Genomic DNA, 25,623 nt, shown 5'->3' with positions numbered 1-25,623 from the left:
ATTTATCTTTCCAAAGCAAGTTCATTGTCACTTCTTCTGAATACACTTAGAAGTTTCACTATCTCAAAGCAATCACATTCTCCATAACACTAGCCCAAGTCACTGCCATGTGCTTTAAGGCAACTCAATGTCCAGTTTTACAATGTAAATCAATTTATGAGCAATTTTCTTTGCATTTGTTTTTAGATTCAAGAGAAAGGTTTTGATATCTCTTTTTCTTTTAAAATGTATTTTTAGTCAATTGTTTCAGAATGTCATACAATGAATTTTGATGATATTCATGCTTCTCAGATGCACTTCACTTTCCTACGAGATTCAATTTTATGTTCTTTCTATGGCTTTGTCTCTGTGCCTGTCTCTGCCTTTTTTCTCTGTTTCTCTCTATATATCTCGATCACTCTCTCAATCTCAGTTTCTTATCTCTCTTTCTCTCTCTTCCTATTAAGTCCAATTTGTGCTGCCTAGATACTCTCAGGTGTGGTTCTTGCTTTGGATCACTGACCTACCAGGGGGTCACACCCTAATGAAAACTGCTAACTCTCCTAGCGTCTATCAATTGACAATAGCTCCCATTCTAGAGGCAAGATGTTTTGGGAGTCTGACTTGAGCTTGCTCGGGTCTTGTGCAATGCTGTCATAATCACTGTGAGTTCCTGTGTGCCGCTGACCTTTGGTGTCCAAAAATCAGCATATTTTGCTATCCACCATCTCTGACCCTCACAATCTTTCATTTACCATTGACAGTGGTCCTGAAGCCTTGGGGGATGGGACTTTTCTATGATGAGGGTTGAGAAATGGACTGAGCAACAGATAGAGTGATAAGTTGTTAGGAGTCTTTCACATACTATGTCCTATTAGTAGAATAATAGTAGGTTAGCCCCAAGGTCATGGCATGTCTGTCCTCAAGGTCTTAGCCCTGGTACCTATGCAAGGAATGAGTTTCATCATTTGAAGCTGGCCGTAGGTCCAATCAGAAAATCTTTGGTCATTTCCATAACATCTGTGCATTAGTGGACATGTCTGGACAGGCAGATCATTATCTTACCTCACTCAGAAGATTCACAGCTGGGTAGGACTGATGATTAATTTTTCTTCCAGTACAATGCATTACACTTTCCATGACTATCAAAGATAAATAGTGGGGATGAAGCTCCTGGGTCTGTTTTTACTTGATTTCTCCATGTGTTATAAATTTGTGTTATGAATGAGGGGCTTCAAACAATAGGGTCTTATTCTCAAGTTCTGGAGGGTAACAAAAAGCAATGGAAATGCCAGCAATGTTTGTCTTTCCTGAGACCCCCATTGACCATCAACTCAAAAAAAGAACCTGTTTCTGATTCTGGGTTTTTTTATTCGCTAGCATGTAGTATATAGTTGGGATCTTGCGCCCTGCCCCATTTTAAAGTAACTCAATTTAAACTATTTTATATGTGTATATGTATATATTTAAGGGAATTTCTACAATAGTACATTTTCATACAATGTCAAGAGGCCTTTAGTATCAGTTACCCCCTCTCCATATGCCTTCTTCTATCCTGCTGTTTCACCCTCACCCTATTTAATCCTTCTGGTTTTACTATCCTTCTTGCCCCCCACCCCCCCCATATATCACTCTGCCTCTCTTCTCTTGAAAGACTTTCCAATCTGCTTACTAGTTTCCTAACATCTATGAAACACAAATATCTAAAGATTCAAAGATAGCAGCCATATACGAGAGAAAAAAACACATGGTCTGCTTTTTATGGTTTAGGTCACCACACTCAGAATGATTGTTCTTTCTCAATAGCTGAATAATATTGCATTGTGTAAAAGGAGCCCATTTTCATTATGCATTCATAAGTTGATGGACATCTAGGCTATTTCCATTTCCTGGCTATTATGATTAGAACAGCAATGAACATAGATGAACAGTTATCTCTCTGTAGCAAGATTAGGAGCCCTTTTGTGTACATGCACAAGAAGTGGTATTGCTAATCATGTTATATATCTATTTTCAGCTTTTGAGGAGTCTCTACACCAATTTCCCCAGTGGCTGCAGATTGTCTGCACTCTCATGAGCCATGACAAATAAATGTTCTTCTCATATCCATGCAAGCATTTGTTGTTTTGTATTTTTGTTTGTCTGTGTGCTTTTGGGTCTTAAACATTCTGATTGGGTTAAGATAACCTCTAAAGGTAGTTTTAATTTGTGGAGGTGATCAAGCCTCTGTTAGGAAAGGAACCTGAGGGTAGTTCAGACAGATGCCCTTATGGCAAGGATCTGTGAGGATATTCATACAGAATCTCTTGGCCTTTCCTGGGAAATGCTGGGTTCTCTTTAGGTTTACATTTGCATGATTAGATTTGAAATTAGAAGTCTTTACTTTCACGTTGTCTATGACAAACATTTCCCCAGAATAAAAAAAAACCACAACAAACAAAAACAAAAAACAAAAAAAACAAAAAAGGAAAAGAGACCTTCGAGTGTGATTTATTCTTGTTTGTCTCTGAGGATCGTGGGAGTGGAATAGATCATTACTCCTCTGTTTGTTGATTATGGCGATGTGGTTGAGTCAACACAAGGCCCTGGGTCTGGGTATATCAGCTCATGTCAAGATGTTCTCATGTGATGGGATCTTAGTTCTGACAACAATTTGTTCATCAATCTATTCCAAACAGCAGTTAGTTGATTATCAAAAAGTTGGAAAGGTCTTACTGGATTATTGGTTCCAAGACTTGGTGGGAACATTCATAGGTGAGCAGAGCAAGGATGAGGAACTGATGCAGGCTACTAATTTGCTGAGAGCTCTGGACATTAGAATAATTGGATCTCCTGATTAGGATATGGGGAGACTGTGAGTGTCAATAATTAAATCTGCATTTTCCCCATATAGTATGTCACCTCTCTATATTGTAACTACAACTGCTGCCAGCCATGGTCACTAGGTTATGTACCAATGTGCTAGGTTAGAAATTACCTGCTTGCTGAAGTTATGATATAGTTTATGGGTTAGCAGGAAACTGCAGACATTGAGAAGTAAGGGGAAAAGTACAGACTGCACATTATTGTTAAATGTAGGGAACTCTTAAAAGTGACTGTATACAATAAAATGAGAAAATGAATGGAAAACCTTTTCAGCTGTGAAAAGAATAGGTGTAAAAAGTATGATGGCCTGAGTTGGTCAAAGTCTCCTTTGCCTATTCCATACATTGTCTCTTGGATTCAGAACCCTGCCAAGGCTAGTCCCTGGCAAATTTGCATTTCTTAGATGGCTAAAAATGTTAAACACGTTAAAAGTATGTTTCTTACCCATTGATGTTTCATCCCTGGAATACTCTCTGTTGACTTCCTTGTCCCAATGTAATTGGATTTAGTTTTTTGGCTTTGTTTTGTTTTTTCTTCTTTTGTTCTTTGTATATTTTAGATATTAATCCTGTATCAGATATATGGCTTGAAAAATTGTTTCCCATTCTGTAGGCTGTCTGTGCATTTGGACAATGGTATCATTTGCTGTAGAAAGATTTTAATTTTCATGAGTACCATTTGCCAGTTGTTGCTCTTAATTCCTATGCTTCTTAGCAATTATTCAAAAGTTATTTCCTGAGCTGTAAGTTCAAGTGTATTCTTAATTTCTCCCTTATGAGATTCAAGGCACCGGGTTTCATGCTGAGGTTTTTGATAGACAAAACTTGTCATTTTGTGTAGGGTGAGAGGTAAGGATCTAATATCATTCTTCTATACTCAGGCATCCAGTTCAACCAGCACCATTTGTTGAACATGCAATCTTTTCTCGAGTGTGTAGTTCTCTAGTTTGGCTCTTTGGGAAAAACAAAGGAAAGAAAGAAAAAAGGAAAATGAAAAGAAAAAAGGAAAAGGGGGTTGTAGATGTGCTTGGTTTTCTGTGGGTCATCAGGTCATCCATCGATCAATGTCTCTGTTTTCATGTCAAGTGTTATGCTGTTTTTCTTTCTATAACTCTTCAGTATAACTTAAATCAGGAGTGGTTAAACCTCTATTAGTTCTGTTATTGTTTAGGATTGTATTGGCTATTCTGTAGATTTTTTTTATTTTATTATATGAGTGTTTCTACATAAAATTTGAGATTTTTCAATTTATGTAAATAATTGTATTCGATTTTTATTGGGTTAAATCTGTTAGATGGCTTTTGGTAGGATGCCTATCTCAAAATATTACTCATATAAATCCTTGAGTATAGGAGGTTCTTCTATATTCTTTTGACTATTTTATACAAGTCTTTCACATCCTGGGTTAGACTGATTTCAAGATATATATGTATATTTTTAGGGTATGGCAAATAGGATTGTTTTATATATTCTTGGTGTACTTGTACTATGTATATAGAAAGATTGCTGACTTTATTCTGCTATATTAATGTGTTTATTTGCTATTTAAGTTTTTGGAGTGTTTAACTCTTTTATGTGTAGAATCATATCATTTTCCTTTTGTGGTACATGCTGATAAAATATGTTGAAAAAGCAGAGGCAGAAAGATCATGAGTTCATCCTCCTCCTTCCATCTCCCAACTTTCTTTTCTTTTCTACTCTTTTTAATAATTAGGATAGAATTTAGAACCTTGAACAAGCTTTGTACCCCAGGAAGGCTTCAATTTGGGATCCTCTTGACTCTGACTCTCAGGGAAATCACACTGTAGTCCTGAGCACCCAGCATGGCCCTGTCAGTTTTGCACTTTTCAGAACATTTGGCACAGTGAGGCAAAGTTGGGCTTGCAGAGTAGTACTTGTAGAGTGATCAAATAGTGGGGTATGTAGAATGAGGATTACCTTCTAGGTTATCCTCTTTGAGAAAGGACCACATGTACCAAACTGTCTTAGTCAGTTTTCTGTTAAGAAGAGACAATGACCATGGCATCTCTTATAAAGGTAAGTATTTAATGGGGTCTTGTTTTCAGTTTCAGAGATTTAGTCCCTTGTCAGGTCAAGGAGCACAGCAGGCAGACATTGCAGGAAGGAAGTTGGGGAGAGACTGGCCCAGCTCGGTTTTCTGAAATCCCAAAGTACACCCTGAGAGATATACTTCCTTTAACAAGGCCATACCTCCTAATCCCGCTCAAGTAGCAGCACTCCCTAATTACTGATTATTCAGATATATGATCCTTTGGGGTCCATTCCTAGTCAAATCACCACACAACCCTATGGTTCTAAAGTACAACTTTTTAAACTATCAAGCAAATGATTATTGGTGTGGTGGTTTGAAAGAAAATAGCCTCCAAAGGCCCATAGGGAGTGTGGCTTTTAAGAAATGCAGCTTTGTTGAAGAAAGTGTGTCACTGGAGGTGGGCTCTGAGATCTCAGATGGTCAAGCAGGCCTGTTGTCTGCTGATCGGGATGCAGGACTCTAGGCTACCACACCAGCATCATATCTGCCTTGTGGCACCATGCTTCCAACCATTATGATGACAGACTGAACCTCTGAAACTGTAAGCCAGCCCAAACTAAATGTTTTCCTTTATATGAGTTGCAGTGGTCATGGTGTCTCCTCAAAGCAATAGAATACTGACTGAGACAGTAGTGGGAGTCATGAGCAATTCGGCTACTTTTGCTTTTGAATGTGTGATGAGAAAAACATTATTTCAAAATGAAATTGCAGAGATAATGTTTCTGGCAACACCTGCCTGTGCTGTGTCACAGGTCTTCACCTCAAGCTTGCTTGTTCTGAGTTTGCAGCATGTTTGAGCGCTCAGCAATACACATGCACTCACACCCCTAGACCCAGCAAAAGCTCCCTGAGGGTACTCAGCTGATATCTGAGGCTGGTGGCCTCACAGGACATACTAAGGACTCTGCCCTCACAGAAGCACAAGAGGAAGTTTATGAAAAAACTGAATATTCATACTTTCCTTCCATTTCTCGGGTCAGTATAAAATGAATGTGCCCCTGGACTGTATAGTTTGCACAGGGCTTGATTTTCATAAAACCCAACTTTGATTTGCTTGTTTGAATTTCATTTAAAAAAAATCACCAAATGTAATTTTGGCTATAAGATTGTGATAAAATTTCTTACCTATTTCCAAAATGTCTCTAAATGGTACTCTTGTTATTTTGAACTACCTATTTATACAAACTGGCATTCTCAGAACTGATAATTATAAAATCAAAACATCAGTCACGTCTGACAAAAATGCTCTAGGTCTTACAGTATCAAGTGCTCAGCCAAGATTTAGTTCTTTATGTTCAAAATACCAAATACATACATCTTATTATGCAAATTTGCTTCCATTTTAATAAACAGTAAAATTATATGCATACCAAAGAATTGTGATAAAATAAATTTCTCTGATTTATTATCAGTGAATTTTTGATTTGTTTGCTCATTTTATATTCCTGTATACCTGGTCTGGAGCTGGCTTTCTTACACGTATAGCACAGTCATAGTTTATTCTAATAGGCTTATTTATGGGTCTGTCATTTCTACCATATCACAGCAGTGTGAGAGCAAGAGTCATATATTATTCATTTGGATTTCTCTTTGATTAAAATGATCATGTGATGCCTGGTAGAACTTATTGATTATTCATAGAATAAATAAGTGAGTGGGGTCGCTACACTTAAAAAAGTTGTTCTTCATTTTGTCTCTTGTTTTCATTATTTCTGGAGTAACCAGAAGAAGTCCTATTCAGAAATCCTTACCTGAGGAGGGGATCATAAAGATCCTCTTCTCTCTATCAGCTCTAGGCATTTCATGGTTGCTAAGTGAGGGAGTCAAATTCATCAGTGGTGTAGCCATTGGTACATAGCCCTTGTTTAAGTTAATGACCCCTGACCATACTCCTATAGACAACCCCAATTGAGTACAGTTGCTCACATACAAAGAAGGACTAAAGTGGGAGGGGGACTTGTTGGTGCTCTTACATACTGTAAGTGGTTCAATGGGAGAGAGAAAGGGTAAGAAAACCTGATGGTGGGATTGTGAGCAAAGTACACTATAGAGATGTGAAACAGGGAAAGAATAACCAAGCTTGTAGGAATCCTCTTTACAAGGCTGTCCATCCATGGGACTTGATTAATCAAGCACGTGCATCTCTAATGTCCCATGAACACAGTCAGGTGTTTCCCCATATAGCAAACAGGAACTCTAAAGTCACAAAATGCAGCAAGTACCTGAGTGCTAACTTGGAAATGAGCTAAAAGCGTCCAATTGAAATTGTCCAGGAACAACATTCTATAACTACACCAGAAAAATACAGTATGTTTTAGTCAAGGTCTCGGAGGAAAACCCAACTGGCAGCAGGGGCTGAGACAATACCAGAGAGTGCCCCTACTTGGAAGCAAAGATTTTGCTCTTGCATGGAGGGTGACCTATGCCCCTAGGAGAATCTTTTCCCTCTTGTTTGGGTCCCACTATAAGTTCAGCTCCTTACAGACCGCTCACGCCTGTCACACTCCTTGTCAGTATACATTTGTTTAAAAAAAAAAAAGCCATTTAGTTTATTTTGTGATACAGATGCCTGGATTATATACCAATATCACATTTTATAGCTATGTCTCCACAGCACATGGACAAGCTCACAGCCTCCCCTTGAGGCTTATTTTATCCTGTATTTCAATGGGATAAAGAAGTTCACTTATGTCGCAGCGTATTCCACCCATTCTTAGTCATTGTTCATGGTCCTCGCTTCCCGCTTCCCGAGGTTTTCTGCCTGCCACTCCCTATATGCAGAAATGACAACCATCTCTCAAGGCCCAATTCAAGTCCTTCACAGATGTTAGCACTCCTTCCTTTAAACCTTGAAGAAAAAAAAATAGAAGAGAAAGAAGCAAACACAAAAACAAACATCTCTTCTGTTTCCTGTTTCATCTCATTGTTATTGGCACAGATTTGCTAAGGCAAAGTCTCTATCTTGATTATATCTCTGTGCCTTATATGCAGCCTTAACGAGCAAGCTGTTCATTGTGGGATTTCAATACATATTCTGATGAAGCCTTTTCCCACCAAGGCTGATATAAATAGCACAAACCTGATTAACTGACTGCATACTCACATTCAAGTGAAGTAGATTATAATGAGTCGAAATGTTATGTGGATCAACTCTCTCACCAAAAACAAGGAAAACGGTTAGATTAAGAAAATATCTTTTAAAAATTACTTCAGAACTGAAAGTCTGAAATGACAGAGGGAAGGTTATGATAAAGTTTTTATTTGGGTGTGTGAGGTAGAACTCTAAGACAGGAAAACTGAGTATTAAAACAATATATCTTCATGGCCTTCTGAGGTCATTCAATTACACTACACATTTGAGTTTTGTTTTACCACACAGTTTAATAGAACAAGGCCCTTCCCCAGAACTTATGAAAGGATAAGCAAGAACCAGTATTGAGACTATAATGGATTGTATATGCTTGGCCCAGGGAGCGGCACTATTAGGAGGTATGGCCTTGTAGGAGTAGGTGTGTCCTGTATGGGTATGGGCTTTAATACCCTCATGTTAGCTGCCTTGAAGACGGTCTTCTACTAGCAGCCTTCAGATGAAGATGTAGAACTCTCATCTCTCCCTGCACCATGCCTGCCTGGATGCTGCCATTCTCCTGCATTGGTGATAATGGATTGAACCTCTGAACCTGTAAGCCAGCCCCAATTAAATGTCCTTATAAGAGTTGTCTTGGTCATGGTGTCTGTTTACAGCAGTAAAACCTGAACTAAGAGAGAAACTGCTCTCTCTCTCTCTCTCTCTCTCTCTCTCTCTCTCTCTCTCTCTCTCTCTCTCTCTTTGTCTGTCTCTTTCTCCTCTCCCCCTCTCTCCATCTCCCCCCTTTCTCTGATTCCCAGACCACAAAAACACACTGTAGGGTAGACTACAATGTTGAAAGGGTGGAAAAAACATGGTCTCTGAGGAGTTAGTGTTTCTGTGGTCCCTCCATTACACAGATACAACCTGAGACTATAAGATAAGGAGTCCCTGTCTCATACTCTTTTTGAAAATGCTTCAGCATGTTGGACACATTTACCCCAGGCCACAGGGAACCTCCCATGATCATATTTCAATCTTATTGATTAGTGAACAGTCATAGTAATGACATTTAGGAGCCACAGCAACAGAAGTGAGAGGCAGCAGAAAGACATAACACACTGTAGGCATGAGCAACTGCTGTTAAATCACAAGACAGGCCAGAAAACCACTGTTCCTCCTGGTTTTACCAAAGTCTAAAATATCATACCTGCAGGAAACAAGTAGCTCTGCCTGCTGATGGAATAATTAAAAAACAAACTCCTAGAAGTGAGAACTATCTTATTTAAAATTATGGAAAAATGCTTTACACACAGGGAGACAGAAATAAAGAACTAAAAGACACACATGAAAAGTATTCTGAACTCAGCTCAAGAGGGGGGAAGAAGGAGAAGAGGAAAGAAGAAGGAGGAGGAGGAGGAGAAGGAGGAGGAGAAGGAGGAGGAGAAGGAGGAGGAGAAGGAGGAGGAGAAGGAGGAGGAGGAAGAAGAAAAAGAGGAGAAGGAGGAGGAGGAGAAAGAGGAGGAGAAGGAGAAGGAGAGGAGGAGGAGGAAGTAGAATTTGGAGACTACAGTAAGATGGTTTAGCTGAAACTTAGACTGAAAATGACAGACTATAAAATGGGCTACATCTAAAAACAAGACTTCTAGACTATGTTCCAGACTATAGTAAGTACAGTATTTACCACTGACCACCTGCTCCAGCATCCACCACTGATCATGGATTTTATTCACAACTCTAGAATGTGCAGCAACCACTACTGGCCATGCTCTCCTCTGAGGTGAGGTGAATATGCAGGAACCAGGATGCAGGTAGAAAGCAGATGGCTCCTTTCTCTGTAGAGACTGATTTCCATTCTATATTGTTTGCCACTTAGGTGGTCAGATGGTGGCAGTTTATAGGGTCCTTCTGTTATGAAATGCTGACAGTAGGTGACCAGTTACTGTTTGATCTTCTTTCTCAAAACCCTGAAGTAGATAGAAGTCCTCTGCTTACTTTTTCAAGTTACTGAGAATCCAAAGCAAGGTGATCTTGTGCATATTTCAGGATAAACATGTGACTAGAATATTGCAATAGAATTGAAATGTTCGTATGAGAACCTTAAACCCTTGTAATGGTAGAGAAGCTGGACTTGGGGATGAGATCTCCTCAGAAGTGCAAAGCTTTAGTATTCTGCTCATTACCTGTGGGACTACAACAGTGAGATGGAACCCACACAGGAAGGGTGTCCTCACTGAACAGTGGATCTACCAGCGCCAACCAGTCCAGACTCTAAAATCAAGAGAGCTTAGCATTTGTTTTTTAAGATGTGCCACCAGTGTGGTGCTGTTTCAACAGTCCTAAGTGGAAAAGACAGATGGAAACTGAAACTACTTCAGTGAGAAAAGATCTTGCCAAATGTGGACTGTGGGATCCACCAGAGCATTCTGTGAGGTGACCCATAAAACAGCAGTAGTGAATCCTCACACTGACAAAGATGGCGTCTGGAAATGCTCATGGGCATCCAGAAAGGTGCATGAGGCCCAGGTGGACAGCTGCTTTATTATTTTGTTACATAGTTTTTGTCTTTAAGAAAGTCTTGCATAACAGTAATTATTTTTAAGTTTATACCCTCTTTCTAGGCAGACTTGGTACAGGTCTTTAATACCAACACTCAGGAGGCAGAGCCAGATTGTTTTCTGTAAATTCAAGACAACCTGGTCTACATAGAAAGATGGTCCAGACCTGCAAGGATTAAGCAGTGAGTCTCTCTCTCTCTCTCTCTCTCTCTCTCTCTCTCTCTCTCTCATATATTCTCTATTCTATAAATGCATTAAACAATTTATATAAAATTAATGTGGTACGATAATGTCTTAACTGTACTGCGGCTTTCTATATTTTGCACCAAACAAAACATTTTAATATTTTAATTATCTTTTGAAGATTTATTTACTTCTAATTTATACATATGAATCTTTTGCCTGCATGTATGTGTATCACATGTGTGGCTGGTGTCAGTGAAGACCAGGGACATCAAAGTCTCTGAAATTAGAATTACAGATGGTAGTGAGTTGTCCTGTGGCTACTGGGAATTGAACCTGAGTCCTGGGAGAGATGAGACAATATTCCTAAGCACTGAGCCATTCTCAGCTCCAAATATGTACATACATTATGATGGCTCTGAAAGACTATAGCACAACGTATTCTTTAGAGCATGTATGGCAGCTTCTCCTGGCCCAGTGGAGAAGAGGACAGGTTTTGGGTTTTTTTTTTTTTTTTTTTTTTTTTAACTCAGAAGAAGAGAGAACACTGGGACTCAGCTAAGGGGTGTGAGGGAAATTCAGAAACTTGAACATAAATCCTTTCCAGAATAAAACCACAGCATCTTTAATCAAGGCCTGGCAACCATTGTATCATTTCTCTGAGGCTCTAGTTGGTAAATGCAGCCATCCCACTAGGCCTTTAATACTTGGTTAGAAATGAATCCAAGAAGTTGACTAGCAAGACAATTCATGCGGTACAAACACAGATCTGTAATTCTCTTCCCCATTACCACAGAACAGTTAGCCCCTACCCAGAATTCGCTTTGAAGACAATGCGTGCTTGGAAGAAACTAGGCACACTGAAAACGCGGCCAGAAGTAATAAATAAGGACTGCCAAAAAAAAAAAAAAAGTCAATGAATTTCTTCTACAAATCAAATCCATTGTCAGTTTGTGACAATTCTGAAGGTTGAATTGGAGGCATGCAATTAGTGAGCTGGCCTGCATGGTTTGTCAGCAGTAGAAAAGTGGGTTTTCTTTCACCTTTGTATAATTAAACAGTTGAGAGGATTGTATCTCCTGGTATGAGGAGATTAAAAATAATAAAGTAAATGCTTTAGTATGGTATTAATCCCTCCCATTATTCCTACATTCCCATGTGACACAGCTCCTGCAGGATTCTTCTCCCTCAGCAGGACAAAGATCATCTTCTTAGCAGTCAAGCCCAGCCAGGCTGGCATCTTCCCATTTCTTACCTTCCCTGTAGAACTCATTCAAAGAGAAGACAAAGGCTCGGCAAGGGGCTGTTTGTGCCCAGCCCTATGTGGTGTTTTATGTTTCCTCAAATATTATTTCAACCTTATTGTAGACAAAAATTAAAAGCAAAACAAAGCCCTAAAACAAATTTCTGAAGCAATTTAAAAATCCTAAGGACTGGGATATTTTTAATTTATTCCTAATTAGTTTGTAGGTTGGACCTTATTGAGACGCCAAAATCAGTAAGCCACTTGCAGACAAAGGCGATTTCAATTATGAGCAGCAAGCCAAATGTGATCCTTTGTTCTTACTCAATTTCGCTCCTTTAAAAGACATTTCTTAGCCATAGGTCCTATTTTATATTAAACGAGGAGTGTACAGCAAACATGACAAGTAAGTGTGGAGCCAAGAACTTTTTATTAGTTTATCACCTGTCAAATATAAACTTGTTCGTTATGGTTCCCTCCTGCCGGGGCACCACTTTTCCTACCATCTATCAGACCAATGGACTAAGGCATGTTAGTTCTTTATGGTCTGGAGTCCTCCCTGATCATGGCTGACAGACAGTCTACCGACCCTTTCTTGCACCTCATGGTAGATGTCATATTTGGGCAGCCGGGCTTTTCTGTCTAGGTTTCACCAGCGAGTAACTCCAAACTGCTCCTGCTATAGATGCCAATCTCTATGGCCTGTGATGCTTTCCTTCAGGTATAATAAAGCGATCCTGCAAATCTCACTTCGCAATAACCACAAGATACAGAAATCACATTAAGCTTATTAGGTGTAGTCATAAGAAGTATTCAGAAAGGTTAGCTGGATATAGTGAATGTCGTAGTTAGAATAAGATAAAAAAAATCGCTTCATGAGCTGAGAGTGTTTTCTCATTGGTAACACCCTATATTAAGGTGCCACTTATGAGCAGTTTATTATTATTTATTAATGTGTGAGGCACTTTATAGAACACAAGATAGCAACTTAAATCCATGTATTAAAGATGCACATACATGGTTTAATACGATTTACGTCTTACAATATTCTTTAAAGCAGCCTCCCATAGTCTCATCCGTTAAACGTTTATTACTAATGCATTTTATAACATGCTTTATAATGCATTATTTGGGAAAGTAGCAGCATTTAGTGATTATTTCATAAATAAACGTAAAGCACTTATAAATGGCACCTTAATTTAGAGTGTTACCTTCACATTACCAGAACACTGCTCACTATCCATCTCATTCGGAAATCTTCTCTAAATGCAGTGCTTAATAAAACAGACACTACGTTCTATTTTCCCTCCATCTGATTAAAAGGTTACTGAGTCATTTCTTCCATCCGCTTTGAGATAGATGTTGGTAGCTCAGGGGCTTTGGTCTTCAGTCTGAGGAAACCACACATTCGCTTCAAGGCTATTTCGGAAAAGACGGTAGCAAAACAGAGAACAACCTACCATGTTAGAAAGAGCTTGCTGCTTGGAGTCTTTGTAAAATTCAATTTTTCGACCAGAAAGGACGATCCAGGAAGTAGACCAGTTTTTCCTTAGGGGAGAAACAGACGAACGCATCATGAGTAGAAAGAACATCGAGAAGTCATGTCAGGGACTTTGTAGTGAATGCAGACTACTTTTTAATGAAATTTTCTAGATATCTACTTAAATCTGGTAAGTGGTAAAACGAATTCTGATAATAATAAAAAAAATACTGTAACATTAAAAATCCGTGACCCATAAATAAAATTTTCTCAGCTTGTAAATTTCCCTTGATACTCTTTAACTAATCAATGTCCAGGTTTTGGATATCCACAACTGTGCCCCTTCCCAGGACAGAAGCTATAAGGTAAGTGTGAGAGGCCACCCCATCTCTCAGAATTGCACATCTCAGAATCTGAAAGACTGACCAGATTCCCCTTCATTCTTTAAATCCAAACGCTCTTGATACACACCAGCAATCAAGGAATTACAAGGGGAAGAGTGGCAGGCTTCCCCCTGCTTGCTCCTGTTTCCCAAGTGCCAAGGATTAAAAGAACCAACTCTAGACATATTCTTTCATATTATCTCCTCTGGAGTACAATTTAACAATATACTTTCATGAAATTTTAAAAATTTATATATAACTTTTGCCTAGGAATCCTTATTTCTACACATTTAAATTTATCTTAAATGGGTTCCAGGTTTCCAAGGCTCTGGCCATTAATGTGAATGACACATTACTTGGTAATTCTGATGCTAAAGTACGAAACAAACAGACAGAGCCAGACCTCAAGATACTATTGTATATGGGAAGAATGACCCCCGTGTTTAAGGATGCTAAGGTGGGAAGATTTCAGTGTTATCCACAATATGTACTTTACTCCGTGCCATGCAATTTACCCAGGACCTTTTTCACCCAGCTCTGATTATTAATTCCATCCATCAGGAGTCCAAATATCACTTCCCTCAAAGTACATCTATGACAAGTCAGATGATGAATGAAAGAAAAATCTTCAAATTTTTCCACTTTCATTCTCTTCATTAAAATACAACCCTCCAGGCAAAGAGATCATTTCAACATCATTCGGATATTCACAGAGCCTAGCACAGAGACCTGGAGAATCTAGGAACTAAATGGACGTTTATTTAACCAATGAGCACTTGGGCTAGGACAACAGTCTCTGTGTAGCCATAGTTAAACAAGGTTGTGAGAGCTTTTTCCTTCCCTTTGTATTTCTTAGTCCTTCAACTGAACACACAATTGCTTCTGTAGTTAACATGTATATCAGTGTGGGGAAAGGCTTCTTTCATAGGTGGAAAAACTATCAATAAGATTGACATGCACAAGTTTCTACTCAATAAATTATTGTTACAATTTTCTCAAGTTGAACTTTTATTTAAACATAAATGTATTGATTTTACAAAAAGTGATAGAGAAAAGGTTTCCAAAAAGCCAACATTCAGATAAATAGAAAACCATACAAAAGATGCCAATGTGACCTATCCTCATGTTCCCAAATGCCCAAGATTTTGTGTGATTTCTTTGGACTTTTCCTTTAGAATCTAGAGCTTTCATTACAAAGTCAGTTTTGCTTTGATATGGCTAATGATGCCGAAAAAATGAAAATAAAAATGGGGTTGCTCGTGCTTTCCTGAAGTTGTTCTTTTTAAGAAGTTTTATTTATGTTTAGTTTATGTGTATTCGTGTTATGCCAGGATGCAGATGCATATGCCTTGTGCCTGCAGAGCCAGGAGAGGGTGTCAGAACTGGAGAAAAGTATAGTGTGAGCAACCACATTGTTGTTGTTAACCAAACATGGTCCTCTGGAAAAGCAGACAGTGCTCCTAAGCACTGAGCAATCTCTTCAGACCCTTGAAGCTTTCTTTTTCTCTTCCCTCCTGCTCTCTCTCCCTCCTGCTCTCTCTCCCCACCGTCCCTCCTTCCCTCCCTTCCTTCCTTCCTTCCTTCCTTCCTTCCTTCCTTCCTTCCTTCCTTCCTTCCTTCCTTCTTTCTTTCTTTCTTTCTTTCTTTCTTTCTTTCTTTCTTTCTTTCTTTCTTTCTTTCTTTCTTTCTTTCTTTCTTTCTTCCTTCTTCCTAGACTTATTTATTTAATATATGTGAGTATACTGTTGTTTCCTTCAGACAAAAAAAAGGGGGGGGCATCAGATCCCTCTACATATGGTTGTAAGCCACCATATAGTTGCTGGGAATTGAACTCAGGACCTCTGGGGAAGCAGTCAGTGCTCTTAACCACTGAGCTATCTCTCCAGCCCCTCCTGAGGCTTTCCAAATCATACACTAGTTAAAAACGAAAGAAAGAACAGATTAAACAAACATGCAAGAAAACACATTCAGAATTTCATTATATGTGACACCACACCGTCAGACCCATTTTTCTCTAGATGTGTGTCTTCCATCTTCAGTCAGTGTCTCAATCAAATCATTAAATGTCAGGGAAACCTATTATTTTATGTCCAGATTAGCACACATTTGTTTTTGCAGATACCGGCCGTATTAGGGAGAATTGAATCAGTAGTAACCTTCCCTTGATGCAGTGTCAGATGACTCCATAAGGAAGAGTGAGAAGTATTAGTGAACTAGGTCTACTGGTCAAGACTAGTCATCTTTGTCACATGACCGTCTGTGATCAGAGGCAAGGCACCCTCACACGTGAGAGGCATAACCCACCTGTTATGCCTCTCACTACAATTTCTATCTTCTGGCAGGCTGCTCGTACACCGTATTTGCTTCCTATCTATAGAAGTTCCTAGAGAAATGGTTCTGGTTTGAATCTTTTTCAGATGTTGATCATTTATAGAACTTGCTGAAAAAACACTTCTATTCTTTCAACTTCTAACTGGAGCGGGTTAGGCAGGAAATCCATAAATTTCGGTTACGTCATCCTTCTGTTGTAGGACTTTCAATGTATCCCTGCTAGGTAAACTAGAAGGACAAGCACCAGTGCCTAAGGACAAAGATCTGGGAAGCTTAGTCAGGTGACCACCTGCAATACTTATGTCTGCTGCTGTGATAGATTGGCTTTGTCAGTCTCAACATCATTTTTATTGTATCAGAATGAAGAGGAAAGCTGAATCCTTCAGCTTGAAAATCATTTCATATAAAAAGAAATGATAAAAGGCAGTAGAAGCCTGTAAGATCCCTTTTCACTTCAATTTCTCTCATGGTATCTTTAAAAAATATCAGTGACATAATTACTTTGAGCAATTAGTAAAAGTTTATTAGTCTAGCTAAAGTTTACACTTTTAGAACCAAAATAACAGATCTACTAACATCCCCATATACTCATAGAGAAAAGTCTCAGAGTTTATTAACCTACTTAAGACCTACTTAAGACCACATGAGAATTTAAGGTCAAGTGAAATTTACCTGAAAATAGACCCTGTCATATGTGTAATCTATGTCCTTATGCTGTATTTTTAACAAGATTTAAACATTGCCAACTTGACTGAGTATATCATCAATGTTGGCAAGATAATCTTGGCTGACTTTAATTTATTAAAAACCGTTCATAGTTTGTGAGAACAATTTATCTATTTGGGCTTTCTTACTATGTTTCCATATTCTTTGGAAGAGCATTAATCATCTCACCAACCTCCAACTAGATAGTTGAGACTATTCTCTCTTGACTCCATGTCAATACTAGAAGCTATTTTATTGCTTTGGTCTGTGCTTGGTACACAGAATGCCAACTGGTATTTCACATGCATCCTGTATTCTAACAATTTAGCCAATAATATTACCACACACTCTATGCCACACAATTCTAAAGCAGACTAGCAAAATAACTATAGTAAAATAACTATAATAGTAAGTAAAAGATAAAAGTAAAGTAAGACAGACCTCAAGGATTTGTATCACTGACTCTAGAAGACTGAAGATGAGAACGAATCCATTCCTCTAAGTAGCTCTTTGTAGTGAATGAGGTGTCAGTATAACTGAGGAGAAAAATGAACCTTACTGAGACTGTGTCCTACCTAAGGGCACACAGTCACACAGGAAAGATTTAGGGATTTACCCCCGAAGCCCACTCCCATTGTGAAGGATCAGCTGTCTCTGGAACAGAACCATGCACCTTCCTCTTATGCATACTCCATGGCGAGCCTCAGGCAGGAGTTAGAAGGAGAGAACAGGCTCTTAGAAAAGCACTTGACCTCTTTCTTCCAGAAGCAGAGCTGCCTGTATTGGTGATTCCAGCTTCTGTGCCACCTTCTGCAGACCAAGTGTGTTCCTACACCAATGTGGAGCAGCTAAAATGTCATAATAACACTGGGGCATTGGGAACAGTTTTAACCCTTCCACGAGTCCTTCCTTTGTCCTTCCTTCCTCCCTCTCTCCCTCCCTCCCTCCCTCCCTCCCTCCTTCCCTCCCTCCCTCCCTCCCTCCCTTCTTTCCTTCCTTTCTTCCTTCCTTCATTCCCCCATCCCTCTCTCCCTCCCTCCCTCCCTTCCTTCATTCCTTTTTTCACAAGAGGACAAAATTTAAGCTATGAGAAAACATGTAGCTTAGGAAATCAGGAGTCAGTAACCCCTGGAATGAGCAGGTCCCCACCCAGACTTCCAGGAAGTCAATGAAGAATCAAGCTGGTCTTTCAGTGCCCAAGATAGATCCATGGACAAGAAATAAAAACATGTTTCACATTTTGACAAAGCCATCTGATAGGATGAAAGGTTCTGACTATAATTTCAAAGCCAGACCTCAATTCGTATCAGAACAAGGGATTTTGATATAGTCAATTGCCAAGGTATTTTAGGCAAGTAGAGTACTTCACATAACTTACTAAAAGCAAGTTGTGAGTTGTAAGGGGGAAGAAATGGAAGAAGGTAAAACCAAGCAAAACCAAAAGAAGAAAAGTCCAGAGAGCAGCTTGACATTCTACCAAATGGACACCGGATGGCAGCACAAAATAACAGCAGCGTATACCTGCTTGGCTGGGGGATGGAAATGACCCTTGAAATAGTCACTGGTGTCTAAGGTTCTAGGGCCTCCAACATACTCATTTCTCTTCACATCACAGCTTTGTGTCCTGTCCTCTGCCCCATGTTCTTTACATATACACAAAAAGGCAACAAACCCAGAACAACTTATTTTAAGATGACTTCATCAGTTTCTGACTCGCTTTGGCTCACTTGACTCTGGTACCTGGATTCCTTACTGTGGAGTTGATTTGATTCCGGCACATCCATGTGGCTCTGAATGATTTGCCATAAAACCCTCTAGACAAAAAACCCTTAGACCAGCCACTTTGAGAACTTCTGTCTCCTCTCTTATATTTTAAGCTTCTATAATGTACTAAGAAGGTGAACCAATGAGAGAGTAGGTGTAAAATACACATTTTATTTAGTCTTGCAAGAAGAGGAAAGGAGAATTGGAGGGGCAGAAAGAGAGACAGAGATAGAAAGAAACAGAGAAAGATAGAAAGAGACAGGCTAGGTTTGTGTTGTTTTATTGACACTCTGAGCAGAAAGTGTCAAAGGCATTAAGAATAGCTTTAACCCTTCCTTCTTTCTTTCCTTCCCTCCCTCTCTCCTTTCCTCCCTCTCTCCCTCCTTCCTTCCTTCCTTCCTTTTCTTCTTTGCACAAGAGGATAAAAATCAAGCTCTAAGAAAACATGTAGCTTAAGAAGTTATTAGGTTCACATTGGAAAACACCTTGTATATAATAAGAAAGAAAGAAAGAAAGAAAGAAAGAAAGAAAGAAAGAAAGAAAGAAAGAAAGAAAGAAAGAAAAAAAGAAAGAAAGAAAGATACTGATGATATCAGCACACAGGTGCACACGGGCACACACATACAATCACAGTCTAAGCAACCTGAGTCTATGAGGAATGCTGGCACCAGTAAACATGAACACTGTAACTGTTTTCGGGTTTGTTTTCATGCTTGTTTTCCATCCATATTCACACAAGTATTTCTGTGCCCTTCAGAAGGGGAGAGCAACGTGAGATCTAAATGTGAGGAGATGTACAGAGTCACAGAGGGACCAAAAAGGAAGCACGTGCATGCTGAAACGTGTGAGATGTTGCGCTAACATAAGCCCATGGGCAGGTGCCTTTTGTAAAACTAAGCTCTAGGGACCAGAAAAACAAAACGTAACAATAGAACAGAACTACCACCACCCCCTAAAAAAATATTAGTAAGTCCTCATGGGGCTGGAGAGAAGCCAGGGATCCTTACAGCTTTGAGTATGAAATTCCCCAAATAAAAAGGTTCCTGAGATTCATCAGAAAAGCTAAAGCATAATTTCAAGGTTCATAATTAAAAATTAAAGTTGAATGCCGAATGAATTCTGCTTTCAAGCCTGTCAGTATATCACAAGGGAAATGTGTATAACCTCATTTCAAAATAAGGCTAAGTTTGGGGCCCTTTATGACTGTAAGATCAAGCCAACAACTTCTCCCTCCTGCCACCTCATCCTATTCACATGAGCAATGCTTTTTCTTTCCTTATGGAAAAATACAGCACATGACAGAAACCGCGACAAATAAATAAGGTAGGAAAGACGAGATCAAAGTTAGGAGCAATATCAGATGTATATGACACAGCCTGGCTTTATACAGAGAAAACTTTGCTGAAGTTCCAAAAGTGGTATTTATTAAATGGCAGTTGGAACTCTTGCGATCAAGGGTGGCAAGAAGTAGAAGAACAGCTCCGGCTTCTTGGTCTCCCACTAGAAAGTCTCAGATGCCAGGGAAGCAAGAGGCTCCCAGGATCCAACAGGGATGACTTTAGCTGAAATACCCAGCAAAGTGGAGATAGAACCTGTAGAGACCACCTCCAGTAGATAGGCATAGCCACCAGCTGAGGGGTGGGGCCACCCACCCATCTCAAAGGTTTTAAGCCAGAAATGTTACTGTCCAAAGAAAAGACATGGACAAAAAATGGAACAGAATGTGATGGAAAGGCTATCCAGAGACTGCCCCACCTAGGGATCCATCCTGTCTGCCAACACCAAACCCAGATACTATTTTTTGATGGCAAGAAGTGCTTGCTTACAGGAGCCTGGTATGGCTGGTACCTGAGAGAGTCTACCAATATCTGACTAATACTGATGCAGATACTCACAGCCAACTATCAGACTGAGCCCTGGGACCCCAATGGAAGAGCTAGGGGAAGGACTGAAGGAGCTAAAGTGGATTTTAGCCCCATAGGAAGAACAATATTAATAAATCAGGCCACCCAGAGCTAAATCACTAACCGAAAGGTATACATGGAGGGAGCCATGGCACCAGATACATATATAGCAGAGGATGGCCTTATCTGACTTCAGTGGGAAGAGAGGCCCTTGGTTCTGCTGTGGCTTGATTCCCCAATGTAGTGGGGTGATAGCGCAGTGAAGAGAGAGTCGGTGAGTGGGTGAAGGAGCACCCTCATAGAGGCAAAGGGGAGGGCAGAGAGAGGGGTGAGATGAGGGGTTTGTAGAGAGGTAATGAGGAAGGGGATATCATTTGAAATGTAAACAAATAAAATTATTAATAATAATATCAATATTAATAATAATAGAAATAGAAAGAAGAGGGAGAAGGAAAAGGAAGGAGAAGGAGGAGGAGGAGAAAAAGGAGAAGGAGGAGAAGGAGAAGGACAAAGAGAAGGAGAAGAAGGAGAAAAGGAAAGGCAAAGATGAAGAAGAAAAGAAGAAGAAGAAGAAGAAGAAGAAGAAGAAGAAGAAGAAGAAGAAGAAGAAGAAGAAGAAGAAGAAGAAGAAGAAGAAGAAGAAGAAAACATCTATGTTTTAAGCAGACTCTGGAGGAAGGAGCAGTTAAGAAGACAATGGTTTTTACATTTGAAAAACAGGAAATCACCATGAAGTCTGTAACCTAATATGACTTAAGTACTGCTACTATCACAATCAACCATGTACTTGACAGAATAATCATTTATTAATACTGCTTATTAGCTCATTAAATTTTATTAAAATGATATAAGATCCTTGATAAATGGGAGACAGTCCGTAGAAAAATCTCAAACAAGCAATACAAATTATAGTAACTAGGTGACATCATTTAATAATTAATAAGTTATTCGTGGAATAAAACTGCCATAACTTTTCAAGGTTTTGACCAAACTGACCCTTTTGTTGCTGATGATTAAAATACAGACTTTGGGCAAGCAATAGCAATAGGTAGTAAGAGAAGCAGGGTCCTTTTCCTTAATATGTGAATGTAGGACAGGGTACACATGGATGCTTACATTCATGTGTATGGTGTAACATGTGCTCACATTTGTGTGTGTGTGTGTGTGTGTGTGTGTGAGAGAGAGAGAGAGAGAGAGAGAGAGAGAGAGAGAGAGAGAGAGAGAGAGAGAGAATGGGTTACCTCCTCTTGTGTGCACTGGCATGGAGGCCAGAAGGGGATGTTAATTGTCTTATATAGCTCTCTATTTTGTTGTAACTAGGCAGACATGCAAGGAGCTCCTCATATACATCTGCTTCTATCTTTGCAACCCTTTTCCCGTGGGATGTCAGAATTGGAACTCAGGTTCCAGTGCAGGAAAGAATGTTACCTGTTGTGTTACTTCCCCAGCTGGTAACATTCTTTAGCAGCCACGCAATTTGGAAAGGTCATCTCAGCTTAGAATTAAACTTCAGAAGATAATTTCAAAAGACAATAATTATGATGAGTAGTACAGTTATAATACTTTTAGCAAAAAAAATTGACTTGAGTTAAAGTTCAATTAAAATGAGAGTTAAAAATTGTTTGCCATATCGTCACACATGAACAGGGAAGAATAGCGAGTATGTAAAATGGTGACTAGTACATTTCACATGTTCAACTTGAATGTATCAGTATTAAATGCAAAAACAAACTCCAGAAATTTAGAGAAGATATTTATAATATCTAACTAACAATTATCTTTATAATATATTGTAACATATTATGCATTTCCTCAAACAATATGGAGAAAATACACAATAAATGTGAATAAGCAATTCTTGAGAAGCAGAGTTTGAGTGACTCTAGATGAATAATTAGAGCTACACCCAACTGTAATACCAGCTAAATGGGAATGAAAACATCATTGAGGGAATATGCCTTGGCCAGATATTTGACAACATTAAATGTAGACTGCTGGATGGGATTGTAAAGAAAAGGAATCCCTTCAGCAATGCAGAATAAACTTGTGTGAGATGCTGCAGTCCTTCAGGAGAGAGTGGCAGTGGAACATAACAGATGCTCCAGGAATCTTAACTGGGAAGTGAACTTCCCAGGGAGAGCATCTAACTAGGTCCACAGAAACAATCATGGGTGATTTCTTGCTATATTTTAGGTTTTGGAAGAGTTAGAGATAACTTAGAGGAGTTTGTGTCTGGGAGATTTGTGAAAATAAAATTTGGTAGAGATACATAGTAGCAAGTGGGCAACACCCCTGGAAAGAAATGGTCTTTGGTTGTGGCACTACAACACACATCTGTGTCCTAATACGGAATGAACATGGCAAGAAAGACGAGGTTTTGAATACAAAGCTGTTAATGCAATATAGAACACGTCAATACACACATTATTACAAACAATTATTTTGTTGATTTGTCCTGAATACCGTACACAAAAGGAAATAAGTGTCTAGATAGGGGATTTGAGGACCAATTAGAGCACGAATACACAGGAGATTGACATTGGAGTAGAAGAGAATATGAAGAAAAACCACCCAGGGGTCATGCCCACGATGATAATATTTCAGGGCTGCAACTGAAGGATATCATCAATTCATTTCAGTGCACCTGAGGATTCTAAAGCAAGAACTAAAATTTCCAGGGACCATTCAATGAAACATTCTGAGGAACACATGGCATGCACACTGAATGAGAAACCAACAACACAGGATACAGACCAATGCAGAAGCGTCTACAAATTAAGCTTCAATCAAACAAGTTCAGCATGTTTTTATGCCAACAAAAAACACACAGTAGTACATACACTGAAAGAACGTGCACCGTGTTCCTGGAATAGGCAGGGAAAGGTGCTACTTTGTCTCAGCATGCTTCAGATCCCTCCCTTCTAGGATGGCTAATGGAGTACAGATGGAGGGGGTCAGAGAGCCACCATGGGAGGCAGTCAACTTGTTTTGATGACCTTCCTGTTTTCTGTGAGGCTGGAGGGTAACACTGATCAGTATTACCATTTCTGCCCACCCCAAACCCAATGAAGAGTGTATTCATCTGGAATATCTTGAATGAGCTTAGGTGTGGGAGCTCAGGTGGTTGGTCAGGTAAGAATGGGTCTTGGTTTACTCATCTTGACTGTGGTACTGCTCCACCCTCCACATGCCTGAGTTGGTGACTGTGGGATGTCATCTATGGAAGAGAAAGGCTCAGAAGCTGAGCTGCCCAGTCAATTATTCTCACCTGTTGCTCTGTGAAAACTTGCCTGAGGCTTCTCTGGAGACAGAGAAGGTCAAGCTGCTATGCATTTGATCTTTGAGAAAGGTTGACTGCTGGGATACTGACAAGAAAGTTTTTGGGAAGATTCTAGCACTATTTACTATTTAGTACTAGAATAATAGCTATTGTGATCACTGGAATTATGAGTGACATTTTCATTTTCCTTCTTTGAAATAAATATAGACACTGTCCATGATAGTCATGAAGCCAAAGCATATTTTCTCTAATGTGAGCCAGAACATCTTTCTAGTAACATATTGTGTAATTCGATTACGTATTGTTCCATTGTGTAGCTAATTAGAATATTTATTCTACTTAGTTATAATAGCAATACACTCACAAGGAAATGTGTTTTACTTTCAGTACTTCCATGCACCTTAATTACTTGCATATTCCATACTATAAATCTAAATATACAATATATTTGATGTATTAGCAAACATTCTATAACAGACATGACTATTTTAAATCCCCCATCTAAACAACATAGCCAGTATCTTCCTTGACCCAATGACCAACTTGTTCTTTTTATTTTGAACATCTCTGTTGTTCCTGCCCCTCACCCCAGAGAGCTTTTTTAAATCATTTTAAAATTTCCCTCACCATACTCTGTTCATGATTTTCTTTTCATTTTTTTCTAAATGATTTTATTTTGAACTACAAATATGGTTCAAATTTTCCATCCTTAAAAAAAAAAAAAAGCTTCGCGGGCTATTGCATGAAGATCTTTATATGCTGCAAATGAATTCATTCAACAACCCAATCTGTTGATCCAGAAATCATGTTTCCCTTTTTATGTTTTAAAGATTTCTAGTCCTAAGAAGACAAGACATCAACCAGTTTTACATTCTGGGCAACACTATAGAATGCAGTGTCTTTCTTTGAAAAGTATAATTATTTTACCAATAAGGGTGTCAACAATGGTAACAGAAGGGACTGCTCTAGTTAGGGCTGGATGGCCTTGCTTCTCAGACAAAAGCACTGACACAAGCTGAGGAGGTGGGAGACTGTGTAGTTATGTAACATAGAGTTGAAGAACTTTCATTACCTTAGTTTCTTTCCTCCATCTGCAATTTTGGCTTTTTGAAGATACCCTTCTTTTTCAACCATCTGCAAGAAGAATTTGTATGTTAAAACGGTGACAAACCATTATGCATTTCAGTATGAATGAACCCAAGCTTTCTAAGCAACAGTTCTTGCAATGATGGAAGCTTCCAGTCACAGAGCTTTATTAATAATGCATACAAGACTTATGGGAAGTGCATACCAGATCAAAGTCTTTACAAGCTTTACATATCAAACGATAGATTGGGAAGATGTATGTGAATGGATCATTTGATAGTGATACAGCACCATTCGCTCCCCCTTACGTGTCAGGAAGTCACTTGCTTAAAACATTGACTTCAATGATAAAACAAAGAGAAATGCAAACCCTTCCTAAATCTTACCAGGAAAGCTTTTCCTTGGCACCCTCTCCATACACCTGCCAAGGCCAGGAAGAAGGAAATGGAACAAGAAGCGGAGCCTGATGACTTATGGGGAGACATTACAATGGCAACATTTTGTGCATTTTGGACAGTTAGCCAGAGACAACGTAGCCACTCTCTTATTGCCATCTGAGCTATCTAACAGCTTTCCTTTGCCTGATTGTACTGTTGGCTTTCACCCTCACAGAGTTTCAAACTCCCTAAAGGGCAAGGAACAATCTACTATAATACAACAGAGGTGTTCAGTAAGTTCCAAGCAAAATACACACAAATGCGGATCATAGTATCTTGATTCCCAGTGAAGTCAATATAGTGGTT

At 39.2% G+C, this 25,623-nt stretch overlaps 1 protein-coding gene across 2 annotated transcripts in view; it reads right to left on the bottom strand.

Moving 5' to 3' along the window:
* Window positions 1-25,623, bottom strand: part of Arhgap15 (Rho GTPase activating protein 15) — a 628,420-nt gene that overhangs the window by 511,583 nt on the left and 91,214 nt on the right. For both annotated transcript variants that reach the window (XM_052182436.1, XM_052182437.1), the window contains 2 exons: window positions 24,867-24,928; window positions 13,408-13,495 (listed from right to left, as the gene is read on the bottom strand). In XM_052182436.1, the coding sequence (XP_052038396.1) occupies window positions 13,408-13,495; window positions 24,867-24,928 (150 nt within the window). The remainder of the gene's footprint in view (window positions 1-13,407; window positions 13,496-24,866; window positions 24,929-25,623) is intronic.

Source organism: Apodemus sylvaticus, chromosome 5 (assembly GCF_947179515.1).
Source record: "Apodemus sylvaticus chromosome 5, mApoSyl1.1, whole genome shotgun sequence".
Classification (NCBI taxonomy): Eukaryota; Metazoa; Chordata; class Mammalia; order Rodentia; family Muridae; genus Apodemus; species Apodemus sylvaticus.
The sequence above is the reverse complement of the archived record's forward strand: the minus strand, read 5'-3'. Positions and strand labels throughout refer to the sequence as shown.